The 13,976-nt window shown below is 32.8% G+C and overlaps 1 protein-coding gene across 1 annotated transcript; it reads left to right on the top strand.

The window, feature by feature from the left end:
* Window positions 1-397: 397 nt before the first annotated feature.
* LOC134255019 (uncharacterized) lies at window positions 398-13,976 on the top strand. Its single transcript, XM_062737549.1, has 13 exons — window positions 398-590; window positions 6,244-6,351; window positions 6,603-6,675; window positions 6,926-7,242; window positions 7,849-8,094; window positions 9,246-9,455; window positions 9,636-10,133; window positions 10,313-10,576; window positions 10,836-11,069; window positions 11,340-11,437; window positions 11,833-13,089; window positions 13,281-13,337; window positions 13,849-13,976. Exons 1-13 carry the CDS (start codon window positions 413-415, stop codon window positions 13,927-13,929), a joined length of 3,621 nt encoding a protein of 1,206 aa, XP_062593533.1. The 5' UTR covers window positions 398-412; the 3' UTR covers window positions 13,930-13,976.

Genomic DNA, 13,976 nt, shown 5'->3' with positions numbered 1-13,976 from the left:
TGCATTATTGCAGTTAGGAATAAAGTAAATCCTCGTACATCCTTGGTCAATTGAACACGGATAATTTAAAGTTCAAACCCTCCTGGGTATGATTAAATGTAGTTTTAATTGTGAATGATCGTATTTTTATATTTTAGTGTTACTTACACAAAATGTCATGTGCCTTAAAATAGACTACACCGTATAAACTAACCAGAATGTGAAAAATAAAACAGGGAATTTTAAAAGCTATTTATAGGTTGAACGAGACTATCTCTTTTGCAGAAAACGAAACTAGATCCGTAAAATTTGCGAGTAAGTAGATGTTTTCGTGAATACATTAACCTAAATCCTCTCTCACTGGCCTTCCGATGAAAATTATTGAAAAAAAAAAAATAAATGTGATATCTATGGTTAGTAGCGAGTGAGAAATATGTATAGATTCCCTGTGTATAACGTTCTTAATTGTCCGGAGAATCTGACATCTATAGAAGAATCGGCTTCGAAAATAAACTGTACAAACACGAACTTTTACTACTGCATTCCTAACTACCAGAAGTCGTCCCATGTAGAGTTCTGCTATGATCGGGAACCTTCGCTTTTCGAAAGTGGTAAGTTCTATGTTCACTTCTAATCTTAAATCCAGTAGCACATTGGAAAGGTCTTTCAGTATTAGCATCAAGAAATTCGTTGTATATTGAAACAGGTTTGGAACCTCTTGTAAGAAGAAGAGACATAGCCAAACTTTTAACAATGTTTAAAATCCACAACAACCTAGCTCCTGATTACCTAAAAACATTGTACCGAATTAAGACACAATTGTATTTTAAATAATGATCTGTATAGATGTAAAATCATAAGTAATCCAAATTGTTCTTGTGGTATGAAAGAGGATAGTCATCATTTTTTCTTTGTTTGTAGAAAAAATTTTGAACCTAGACGCCTAATGATGAATACTTGTAACTCAAAATGTAAAAAATGATTAATGTGCATTAATTGCTATGGGGAGATGATTCCTTATCTTCACAGGAAAATGAAAAAAAAATGGTATTGTTCAAAGATTTATTGCAGGAATTTTGGAACTTGTGTCCAATCCCTTTGACATTTCGTCAATAAAATATGTTCAAAAAAAAAAAAAACAAAACAAAACAAAACATTGGACATACATATGTATACATATACCGGTAATAGAAAATAATTTTTATTAAAAAAGTAGCATTTTGGATCCATGTTTTCATTAAAACCAATTGCTGTTTATATATACTGGTAAAAACAAGTGGTAGCGATACTAATCAGATAGAGTTTGTCGACATTGATATAATGTAATCATTTTATGCAACAGAAAAAGGAAAACATCTGAAATACACCCTAAAAATTAACGTACATAGATGGAAAATACAAGATTCCAATATTACAAAAACTTTCGGTTGAGACCGGAAAATCTTTTTATAACTTTTGTTTGGAGCTTTAAATGTTTTGCAGAGGATAATATTTCAATTAATAATATTTACATCCATTGAATATTATTAAGAAAACCCTGGCGTTTATCAATCAGTTGTAAACGCCACTAAAATACCACATGCATAGAATGAATTTAGACCAGTGGCTCTACTTTCAAAGGTACAAGGATATTTATATTTTATAGTACGATTTTTTTTCTTCTTGATTACTAGTATTTATTTATTTAATGCGTTCTTTGATTGTTTAATTGGGAATTAATTAGTTACATTCTTTTTGATACCTTTGACAGCTGATTTTCCAATAAAAATGGAACTCTCTTTACTTACCTTGGCATCGGTCTTTTGCAAAATCATTTTGTTAAAACGTTCTGATGAATTGAATTGAATTGAACATATTTTATTGACAAAGTCAAAAGGATCGGACACAAGTTCAGAAACTTAGATAGTCCTCTCCTAATATAACATTTTGTGAAATTGCCAAAGTAAAACAAACATATATACATATGGTCTACTACATACACTGTATACATTGTAGCAATAGAAAGGAATAAATTCTTTAAATATACAAAAATAATTTGAGATGGTGAGAAAAAAACTTATTTGGAAAAACGACCACATTCATTTAAGAAAGTTTGAATAGTCTTAAAAAGTTCAGCATTTTGTTCGAAAGTTAAAGAATCATCACCCCATAGTATTAAATGTACATCTATAATATGTAAGTAATTTAATGACAATAGCTTATTCATTAAGGAATTTCTTGCTTTTACATAATGTTTACAAACAAAAAACAGATAATATGTATCTTCTAGTAGTCCACAAGAACAATTAGGACTGGTTATTAGGTTACAGCGATATAAATCAGACTTTGAAATACAATTGTGTCTTAATCTTGTATGAATTATGTTCAAAAACCTTTTTCCATAAGAAAAATATTTCTGAGGTTTTACATTACTATTTTGAAGATAGTTTTTGAAAATTTTAATAGAAGTTGCCTCCCTTGTTTTTAGACTAAGGGAATTCCACTTTCTAACAGTATCGGGTATAAATGATTTATTGTAGAGTTCTAATCTGTATTTTTGCAAACAATAATTTAAAGAATTCCGGGTAGTGTATCCTGAAATATTGCCTCTTGTATCAGGTACTAAGTTTTGCAAGTAAATAGGGACTAAATTATTGTGCATTTTATACATTGTTATTAGTTTTGCCCTATTTCTTCTATATTCCAGTGGTTCCCAGCCTGTTTCCAAATATAATGAATTTCTTGAAGCAATAATTGTAAGCCCAGTAACTATTCTTGCAGCATATAATTGTACTTTTTCAAGATTCTCAATGTCTGTTTTTGTGCATCCAGACCAAACTTCAACAGCATATTCAAGTTGTGGTCTAATAAAAGATATATACATTTGGGACAGAATATCTTTTGACACAGTGAATTTTAATTTTTTAAGAAGCCTTAATTTTTTTGTATGCTTTCTTTATAATGGTATCAATATGATCAGACCATCCTAAGTTAGACGACAGAAGTATCCCAAGATGTTTGTGTTCCGTAATATATTCCAATTGGCAATTGTCAAAAAATAATTTAGGAAAATGCTGTATATTTTTCAAACTAAAAAATACTGCTTTGGTTTTCTGTGGATTGAATTTCAATAACCATTTCTTTGACCAGTCATCTAGTATTCTAAGATCGTGGTTAAGATTTTGTTCAATATGATTAATATTATCTGAACATTGTTGTAAAGAATTATCATCAGCAAATAGTCTACAAAGAGATATCATATTTTCAGCCACATCATTTACATACAATAAAAATAATAGGGGACCAAGTACTGAGCCCTGAGGAACTCCAGCTTTTACTTGTCCTACTGAGGAAAAATGATTTCTATACATGACTTGTTGGGTTCTTTTGCTTAAATAACTATCAAAACAATCTATCACCATTAATTCCATACATTTTTAATTTGTAAATTAAGCCTTTATGCCAGACCCTATCAAATGCCTTTGATAAATCACAAAACACCAAACAACAGAATTTACCTTCATCAGCACTTTTTACTATAGAATGGTATGTTTCTAAGAGTTGATATACTGTGGAATGACCTGGTAAAAAACCTGCCTGGTATTTATAAAATATATTATGTGAATGCAAGAAATTGTAAACATGCTTAAAAATTATTCTTTCAAAGATTTTGCTTATACAACTCAGCAAAGAAACTGGTCTATAGTTTGAAGTGATGGAAGGGTCATCTTTCTTAAAAAGTGGAAGAACATGTGCTAGTTTCCAGCAGTCTGGAAATGTTTTTAGTGATAGGGATTTGTTGAATAGCATACACAAAGGTTTTGAGATAGTTTCTTTGCAAGATTTTAACATTTTATGGCTGATGCAATCATGACCAACGGCTTTATTGACAGGAATAATAGAAATTATATCAATGATTTCTTGCTCTTGTATTTCAATGTGTGGAAAATTATCCGTACATCTTGACACTATATTTGGGAGCTCTTGATTACTGTCATCTAACTCTGTAATTGATGTGAAATATTTATTTAATAGTTCTATTTTTTTCTATGTCTGAAAATGCAAAACTTTCAGTGCCATTGTTGTCTGTAAACTGAATAGGTGGAATTTCATTTGTTGGTTTAATGTGAAAAGTATCTTTCAGTAACTTCCAGTATAGTTTTTGATTGTTCAGACTAGCATCCTTAAGATGAGAATCTATGTTGTCATAATAGTTTTTAATAGCATATTTTTTCATATTATTAAACTTATTCCTTTCTTTGCGAAAGTTTTCCTTATCAGATTCTCTTTTTGTTTTTTGTGCTATTTTTCTTAGTCTATTGCGAATACGCAAGGTTTTCTTTAGAAGAGAGTCCATCCATGGTTTATCATTTGGCCTTATAGTAACAGTTTTTTCAGGTATGCATTGATGAATAATAGAGTTAAATTTTTCTGTGAAGTTTGTTGTAGCAGTATTAATGTTTTCTGTATCATCAATAAGGCTATTCCAGTCGCATTTTACAATAGAATCATTAAGGAGTTCTAAATCTGCTTGTTTATAGTTCCAAATTTTACGTTTATATGCCACATTTACATTTGTATTCTGGTGAATATATAAGTTGCTTTATGATCACTAACTGTATTACTAACTTGTAATGTTCCAGAATCATGTACATGTATATTGTCACTAATAATGATAGGATCTATAAGTGTTTCTGTATCGCAAGTTATTCTTGTAGGTTCGTGTATAATATTTGTTAACCTACAGCTATTCATAATTGTATGAATCTCATGTGAGTTGTTAACTTTTAAAAAATCAACGTTAAGATCACCAAGTACAACAATATTGTTAGAGATATCACAAGCCTTTTCAAATGACCAAGATATTTTTTGCCAAAAGACACCATTAGTGTGTGGTGGACGATAAATACAACATATAAGTAGTTTTCCCTTTACTTGTGGTATTTCTATCCAAATGTGATCTGTATCAACGGGTTCTAAATCTTCTCTTCGACTAGCCTTAATTAAATTTGAAACATAAATCATTACACCACCACCAATTCTGATTGTACCAACAACTACTCTGAATTTGACACCAAAAAGATGCTTTAGTTTCTGATTAACAATATCTATGTGGTTTTTGGAGACCAGGTATTCCAACAATCTTATGGAATTCCAATGGGTGCCATGTGCCTCATTATTAGCAGATTTTTTTTTGTATTCATATGAAGCAGAATTTGTGCAAAATCTTGTGAGTGAAAAGAAGAAAACACTTGCTGTGGCCTTCAACTTGACATTTAATTATATCCATGACGTATTGTCAATTAACAATGGTTATTTCCATTCTTATGTCGATACGATATATCCTGATGAGCTTGAGAAAAAAAAGGTACAAACGAGTCTGAAACATTTCTTTAATATTTGGATATTTTACTTGAAAAAAAAAACCCGTTAATGTTAATCTTACAACCAAGCTCTATGATAAACGTGATAACTTTAACTACCTTCAACTTCCCTTGCATATGTAGCAACATACATTTTCCATCTGGATACGGAGTTTATATATCTCAACTGATATGATGCACAAGAGCATACGTATGCACAATTTCTAAAAACGAGGTAAATTATTGACAAGCAAGTTAGTTGATAAAACAAGAATATCAGCAGTTTCGTGTATTATAATGCCATTATTTTGTAAGTTCTAGGTATGATACACTTGTACAATGACCTGTCTAGCAAATACAAATTACCAAAGAGTCAAATGCTGACTGAAGTTTTTCAAACTTATGTTTCTCCATTATATTTATACTCTGAATTAACGACGGATTTTCCCGTTATTTCCTGATCATGTCAAGGAGCAAACGGCGGGCAGGGGATGTTCACTCTTTCATGGCACTTAATCACACCTGTGTTATGGGGTTTGCTCGGCTCCTATTTAGTATTGCTGTATGGACTTTTGATCTTTAAAACGGTTCATTATCTCCATATGTTTCATTACAGCTAATGCATATTTCCTTAATAAGTAATATGGATATTCAATAAGTAAAAAAATGAACATTTCTTTATCTCGAACTGAATGGAACCCCATATAAATGTTGCAAATACTAAGAAACAAAATGCACCTATCTTCAACTCGAAATAAAACAGGCCCACACCAATTCAACTTATAGGATAACGTCATGCACAACTACCAATAAAATTGCAAAATACCCCATTTCTGATTTCTAAACTCATGAAAGAAGTTACACAGGTAAAAATAATCAAATACTCATAAAATCAACAATGTATTGATTTTTTGTTGTCTAGGAAATTGTTTGCAGTTGGCAGGAGCTGGATATTTGAATCAAGACAGCTGCACACTGTTCACTTCCGGATGCCCAACTGAGCATTTTCCCGGAAATTCAATATACAAGTGTACGTAAACTATACACTTAGAGAAATCATTTTGAATTTTAATAGAGCAAACTAGTTATACAATATACTCAGCGAAATATAAAATATAAGACAACAAGAACAACTCAGCACGTGTTGGCGTATAATATGAGTATGAGTATCGTTCACCTCTACGAAACGAAATCTCATGTGTAGCTAAAGCTTATCATTGAAGTAAATACTAAGAATGCATTAGAGAAAGTGGATTAATCGTTATTTGAACTTTTTTTCAGTTGAAGAATGCCAAAATATCGATACCATACATCGTTGTTACCGTGCAGATCCAAACTGTACAGAATCAACGAGGTATACAGTGTCCTTTTTTCCTCAATATTCCTGGGTTCATGTATTTAATTATTTTTTTGTACGAGTATTTATAAGAGTTGCATACGTCCTTTTAATTAATCCTTTATATCTTCTCTTTTACACAAAGTACATTTTAGATGTCCTCCTTTTATATCTACATATATTTTTTTCTTTCTTCTTTTCTTTTCTTGTTTTATTGCATTAACAGATTTTTTGATCAAAGAAATGAAGTCTTCATTTCATATTTCAGTTTGACGACGATACAGCCGTCATTTGTCACGCAAGGTGTTTCAACGTCACATTCCGTATCAACATATCACTATGACGTAAATTCCACGTACACAACTGACGACTTGACGAAGAACACAGAGGCCGATCTCTACGTAATCATAGTCGTAGTTTTTATATTTCTAGTCATGGCTGTTGGCGGTTTTGCGTTTTTTATAAGGCGCCGGAGAAGAAAACAAACTGCGAAAATAACTCAGGGCACTGCCTTCGAACTACCGTTGCTGCATTCACATGTGAATAGTAGTGTAACAACAAAAGGACCCAGTAGCAGCCAATTAGGTGAGATTTTTTTTTACACAAAAAAGATTGATTTCAACTCAGGAAAAGTAGAGCATAGACTTGCCTATCTTAGATTTTTATAGTCACAATGGATTCATATATTACTGCATAAAAAATATAAACTTGGAAGACAGACAAAATTAATGTCTATATTTTCTGAAGCAAATTGCACTAGAAAATTGATAAAAATTTGCATTAAGCATAAAAATTAGAAATTTGACATGTGACCTTCTATAACCTATATGTACTACATAACACTACATCAATGCACATAATTTGCAAAAAGAATGATAATGACGAATTATCACGTCGTTCTGAGAGATATCATAAACAGAGACAAATAAGTAGCTTAATTAGCCCCCATTGTCTTTTTTTGACATGTTGGCTGAGGACGGAGGTTATATGAATGGAGTATATCAAATAACAAAAGTGTAATTCTGTGAATTAGAATTTTAATTTTTACTGTTTTTGTTTATAGAGCTGGAGACATAAGGCTAGATTTAGAATTTTTTTAAGGACTGACATTTTTTTTTATCAATGTGCTACTCTTTTGTTACTTCATCTTTGATAACACAAGATTGTTTCTTTTCTTTTACATTTATTTAGTCATCGCAATTAGGCAATGTATGAATGGACTGTATATATTCATACCATGGAACTCGAATTTATCAAATATTATGTGGACCAAAAATGAATCAGCCATTGATATATCTAACGGAGAGAAATATAAAACTGGAAAAGACAGCACGCCCATGCTGATTATCAATGGTGCGACCTCGGAGGATAGTGGAAAATACTCATGTATGGGAACGTCGTTAGGACATTCTGTCGTGAGCAGGCCTATTCATATAGGTAAGTTACATGTACTAGAATACTGCATGTATTTCATAAAATGTCTAAATTTGAAACTGATATGGTAGATAATTGCATTTATGATAAGATTATAATTATATATTTCCGTGAGGAAATGTATGATTTAAATACAGGTGACTTATAGGCCCAAAGAGCCGGGTGTAATGTTTCAATCTTTATATTTGAGATATATTATAATATTTTGTTGTATTACACAAGTCACTATAATAAATATATTATTATTATAATTAAAAATGCTTAGCTATTTAACCGCGCGTACATCCTTTCTTTTCGAGAACTTTATTTTTCGAGAGTTACAGTGGCGGATCCAGAGGGGGGGTTACGGGGGTTGCACCCCCCCCCTTTGGATTTGCAAAAGAGAAATAAGAAAGTTCCAATTTTTTTGTTGTGTTTCTATTATAGAAAATGTAAGGTGAAAGGCTAATGTTGTAATATATAAAGAAATGCAGTTGTAAAAACAAAATAAAACCCCATAGGATTTTCAGGTTCGGGAATTTATTTTCCTTTCTTCAAAAACTTTCTGGTAATGTATAAAAGTACTTTTTCCCAGATTGATCAACGTCCCACTTTCAAAAACTATACTCCACCCTGTATCGATATTCTATTGAGTTATTTAACTATATGTATATGTACAACGTACGTTTAAGTGTTTTCGCCTTCAACCCCCCTTTTGAAAAATACTTCAACCCCCCCCCCCTTTGAAAAATTTCTGGATCCGCGCCTGAGTTACCTGTGTCTGTCTGCTCTCGAAAATGTCATTAACGCGTATATTTGTACTTCTAAGAATTATATGCAACAAAAGCTATGGCTTGTTAAAAGCTTGTCTCATTAATAAGTATCAAATAGCTATCTCTCAAAAATTTACAGGTTTCCGGAAAATAAAATGATTTACAGCAGTTTGACAAAACGTCACTGACTTTAACTGGAGTAATATCTTCTTGTCTTTGAAATGTTTAGAGAGGGAAGTATGGCAAAGGAGAAAGTAAAAGGTCTTTCTGATCAGATTTAATCAACTGTCAAATTTGTAAACGAAAACTCCCAATCTATTTTTTTTTTCATTTCAGACTTAATAAAAGAGTTACCATCAAATTAAATTGTCATCAAAATTTAAATATATTTTTGTTGTTTAGGAATAACTCCTGTACGCCTCAAAAGTCCTTCAGCCGTTAATGTTGGGGAACCTTTATCAAACCATTGGGATTGGCTGTATTTGAAACCAGACACAACTTCTGAATCTGCGACTAGTGACCTTGACCTCTACACCGTCATGATCCCAGAACCCCATGTACAGGATCAAGATTGTACTCACCTTAAGGGACAAGAAGAACGACAAGAATATGGTTAACTTTTACAAATAGTCAAATATATAGCAAAAAATAAAACATGTCTACAAAAATTTGTCCTATGCATTAACAAAAAGATATTTGGCTACTGACTAAACACTTACTAGTTAGTTGAAAACGACAATAACGAATTGTAATAAATAAGAAATTGTAGTATGTCTAAAAATTGTCTTACAGATTTGTTTAGCAGGATAGGTTTCAACTCAATCAAAAGGTACCTCCATTTCTGGCTTCTCTTCTGCGAAGGAGGCTGCGTGGATCTGGAAAACAAGGATCACTCGGAGATCCTGAAGGACTTGTACGCCTTCACCAAAGGTCCAGATGCAGAACCTATCCCAGATAATATAAAATCTGACTGCTCCACATATGATAGCATGATTTGTACGGGGACCCAGTTGTCATTTACCTCTGATGAAGTTGAGAGACAGAGTCTCTGGGCTTATATTCAACACGGTTATCTTGTTCAGAAAAACATTCATTTCCTTCTGGATAAGGCACCAGTTGACCTGATCGCAAAGTACTGCAGGACATCTGGGTATCTTGGTTCTCAAGAAGAATGGTGTATTTGTCTCTCTAGCATTTTTACCGAGAAACTCATTGTAAAACTAGACTTGGGTATAATCACACATCCCACTATTACAGATACCAATATCCATCCATTAGTGAGCCGAATATGTAAGTACATTTAGCGGATAGAACCTATGGAAAAAAAATTGGTAAAAATCACATAAAATTTTCTAGGAACAAAGTTGTTTTGGAATGAAAATGTGATGATTTGAGATCAATTTCTGTTCGTTTTCTCCACCTTCTTTCCTTCAATCCAAATATAGTTAGCATTGATTGTTCGTTTTAAGTGAAAATCCCCGAGGAAATTCTTAGATGGGAATATAACCAGCGCCTGAAGTTCTTGGAAAGCATACGTGAAGAAAGCATTGAAATGTTCAGGGGAAGAGCGATGATAGTTGGGTGTGTGGGGGCAGGTAAAACGACCTTCCTAAGAAGGCTTCAATCCAAATGGACTTTAGAGGACCTATACACCACTGAGTCAACTGTAGGGCTCGAAGTTCATCATAATATGTTCCAAATTGAGGATAATGAAGACCACAAATGGCTAAAAGGTTGACATATACTTCAATCTATCAACATTTCACTTAAAACTCTTAATGGTTTACCATTGTCTCCAAATGATGCTAATTTTCCTTTGTATTGTATATTCCGTTTTATGCTATCACTGTTTTAAGACATTTTTTACATGTTTTACATTAACTCTGTTTTTTTTATCATGTTACTACTTACTAGTATCATATACTTCATCGACACAAATTGCTGTGTAGGCATGTATTGTAAAGAAAGTATCAGGGTTAATTATTTTTACAGAAGTACCACAGGGAATGTCTGGCGATGTTGAAAGACACATAAAGAAAAGAGAGAAACTGATCAGTGTAACTGACTTTGGCGGTCAGTGTTCATATTATGCCTGTCATCAAGTCTACCTTACAAGACGTGCATTCTATATTCTTGTAATAGACATGTCAAAACGTTTGGAAGAAAAGGTTGACTCCACTCGATTGGACGCAAATGGGTCCATATATGAAGATTGGACATACAAAGGTTAAGACTATTTTCTATTCATAAAAATACGTTGTATTTATATTGTGACATTGGATGAAGGAAACCAAAATATAATTAAGTGCCATTTATTTCATTCATGAGGCATATTTCTTATAAATTTCATAAAGATATAGTTGTAATAAAAGATTATAGAAACTTATAACTGTGTAGATAAACATACAGGGCTAACAAATTTTGAGTGGGAGTTTTTGTCTTGTGTAGGTTTTCTAAAAGCAAACAGAAATATTAAAAACGCAGAATTATTTTTAGAATACTTCCTCTACTGGATGCAGTCTATCAACACTTACTGTGATGATATAACGCCTGTAATATTGGTTGCAACGCACAAAGATAAAGTCAGTAAAGAAGTAAGAACAAGAAATATAATGAGATCAATCATCTACATCAAACATGCCACTAGTGTATTTTCCCTTTCAATAAACCACTTTAAAGTACTCTAATATTTAAATACTACATCGTACGTTTTAAATCTTCTGCAATTAAAATTTATTGAGTGATGTAAAATCAGATCGAACATTGACATTTTCACATAATTAATGGGTAATGTAAGGTTTATGAACGGAATCAAATAGTTCGATCGACTAGGAACACTTGTTACATGTAATAAAAAAAAATGAAAATATGTTGTTCGTAACCTTACTTCTGTTTGCAGAAGTCTGTGTTCGCTCTGATCAATATTTTTATTGTTTGATTGGGTAGCATGATAATTGTGTGTTTTTTCTTACTTCATCGCTCTTTTCAGGGCAAGACAGAATGTTTTTATGACAAATTAATGGAATGCTTACCAAGAGACTCCGAATTAAAACGACACCTCTCACAGAAACGATACTTTGAGATTCAACTTCCACCTCTAGAAGAAAATGAAACAAAAGTTATAGGAAACGCCATTGTAGAAGTCGCTACCCAACAAACTCACTGGGGAGAAAGAGTTCCTGCCAAGTGGGCTATGTTTGAAATATCCCTGTCAGAATTGAAAACAGAAAAAAAGATAATGAGCATTGAAGAACTTAAACAAAACATTAGAATCGAACTTCCTGAAAAAGATGAAGACTTGCGCATCATGCTGTCTTTCTTTCACGAGATTGGAACAATTCTGTTTTTCAACGAGGAAGGGTTAAATAAAATGGTTATTCTGGATGTTCAGTGGTTTGTTGATGCTTTTAAGAACATAATAACCGACCCAACACAAGTTAAAGACGCATCTCCAACCGTCGGCGACTGGATGCTCTTCAACCAGACAGGCCAATTGGGGGATCGGCTTCTGGATGAAATGTGGTCAAACCACAAATACAAATGCTTTGCTGAACACAAAAGTACAATTCTACTATTTATGCAAAGGCTAGGTCTAATAGTGATGGGGAAAGAAGAACGCAAGGAACTAATATACCAACCGCCTTTCTGCGTAAAACAAGAGGAGACAGGAGACAAACCAAGACAAATATACCACTATGTACCTTGTATGAACAAGGAGAGTAGATCGGATGCCTATGACAAGATACTTAGCAATTGCACAAACAAAACGTCCACTTTGGTTTTCCGATTCAAGACATTCTTGCCTCATTTCTTTTTCTACCGACTTGTTGTCCATTGTATGACAAGATGGCAGACTCTGGTTCAAGATGATGTACCTTTAGTTTGCAAAGATGCAGTTTTTCTTAAAAACGAAGATGAAGATCATGTTCTCGTTCTTGGTGTTTGTAAGCCATCCATCCAGCTTCAGGTTGTTTGCCGTGAGGGTAACCTTGATGGTAATATTACCCTAAAAATACGCCAAGACATTGAAAGCATGATGAAATCTCTCACGACGACATTTCACAAACAAGTGGAATATACTATTGGTTATTTCTGTCAAGAAAAAGAATTCTGCGCAGATGTTGAACATTTCTTCATATCTGAACATGAGCTTCTTCAACTAAAAAAGGACACAGTCTGTTGTAGTAAACACGCTAAAGAAAATCACAAGATTCACAGAAAAGAACTTCTCAAGTTTTGGAGAAAGGTTTGTAATTTTTCGTTAGAAAGAAAATGTTCGTATCGAAATCTGTTCCATGAAATGATTCATTCTTGACACTTGCAAAGCTTTTCCTGCTGTGTGAAGTGCATGTCTATAATGACCATGTATTAAGGTATAATGTCAAAAAGAAATTGATATTGAAAACAATTAACAATGGATGTCTGTTGTTTTTGTAGTCGGCTTTGAAAGAAATCGGTTGCACGTGTTTTCCAAAACGTAAAGATGTTAACAAGGTAATTTTTTTAGATTAAAAGCCTTAAATCACATATATAGGGTAAATAAAGTATGTTTTATTGTAAACGATAAAGATATTATTTAAAGCACATGTTTCCTGAATATGAAAATGAATTGTGATAGTCTAAAAATATTTATGTTTTCAAAAAGCCTAATCTTTGTTTGTGTTTAATTCACTGTAGACCCGCTTTTGGTATTTTTAATACAAATTACAATTTTTAGCTTACCTGTGCTGAACGTTGAATGAGCTTTTCTGATCGAAGATCGTTCATTGACGTCGTCGTCGTTGCGAGTTTTTCACATCGTCATTCTTTCCAGACCCAATGTGCCAATTCCAAGCAGAATTTGCCCAGGGTGTCCTGGGTTAACGGAATTCAGGGTTTATTGTTAAAAAAACATATTGTTGCAGGCAAGAATTCATTTTTATTTTCACAGGGATATATTGGGGAAAATCGGCCGACAAGTTAATCAAACGAGCTTTGTGACCCATGGTTAGTTTTCCTTTTTCAGACACCTATTTTACACCAGGAAGTGTCCAAAATACAAACAACAACCTCAGAAATGGACGCAGAAAGGAGACGTTTAATTTGAAGAAACTTGAAAGGTTAAACACAGTATTTTAACGAACACTTCAGAGC

This window comes from Saccostrea cucullata, unplaced genomic scaffold, assembly GCF_032062105.1.
Source record: "Saccostrea cucullata isolate Sc308-1 unplaced genomic scaffold, CSIRO_AGI_Scuc_v1 ctg6407, whole genome shotgun sequence".
Lineage (NCBI taxonomy): Eukaryota > Metazoa > Mollusca > Bivalvia > Ostreida > Ostreidae > Saccostrea > Saccostrea cuccullata.
The sequence above is the reverse complement of the archived record's forward strand: the minus strand, read 5'-3'. Positions and strand labels throughout refer to the sequence as shown.

Excerpts from the sequence above, each read along its gene's own strand:
- LOC134255019 (XM_062737549.1), top strand. The coding sequence starts at position 413 with ATGTATAGATTCCCTGTGTATAACGTTCTTAATTGTCCGGAGAATCTG. Across the intron at positions 6,676-6,925 it reads AACTGTACAGAATCAACGAG|TTTGACGACGATACAGCCGT; the intron begins GTATACAGTGTC and ends TTCATATTTCAG. Across the intron at positions 13,338-13,848 it reads AACGTAAAGATGTTAACAAG|ACACCTATTTTACACCAGGA; the intron begins GTAATTTTTTTA and ends TTCCTTTTTCAG.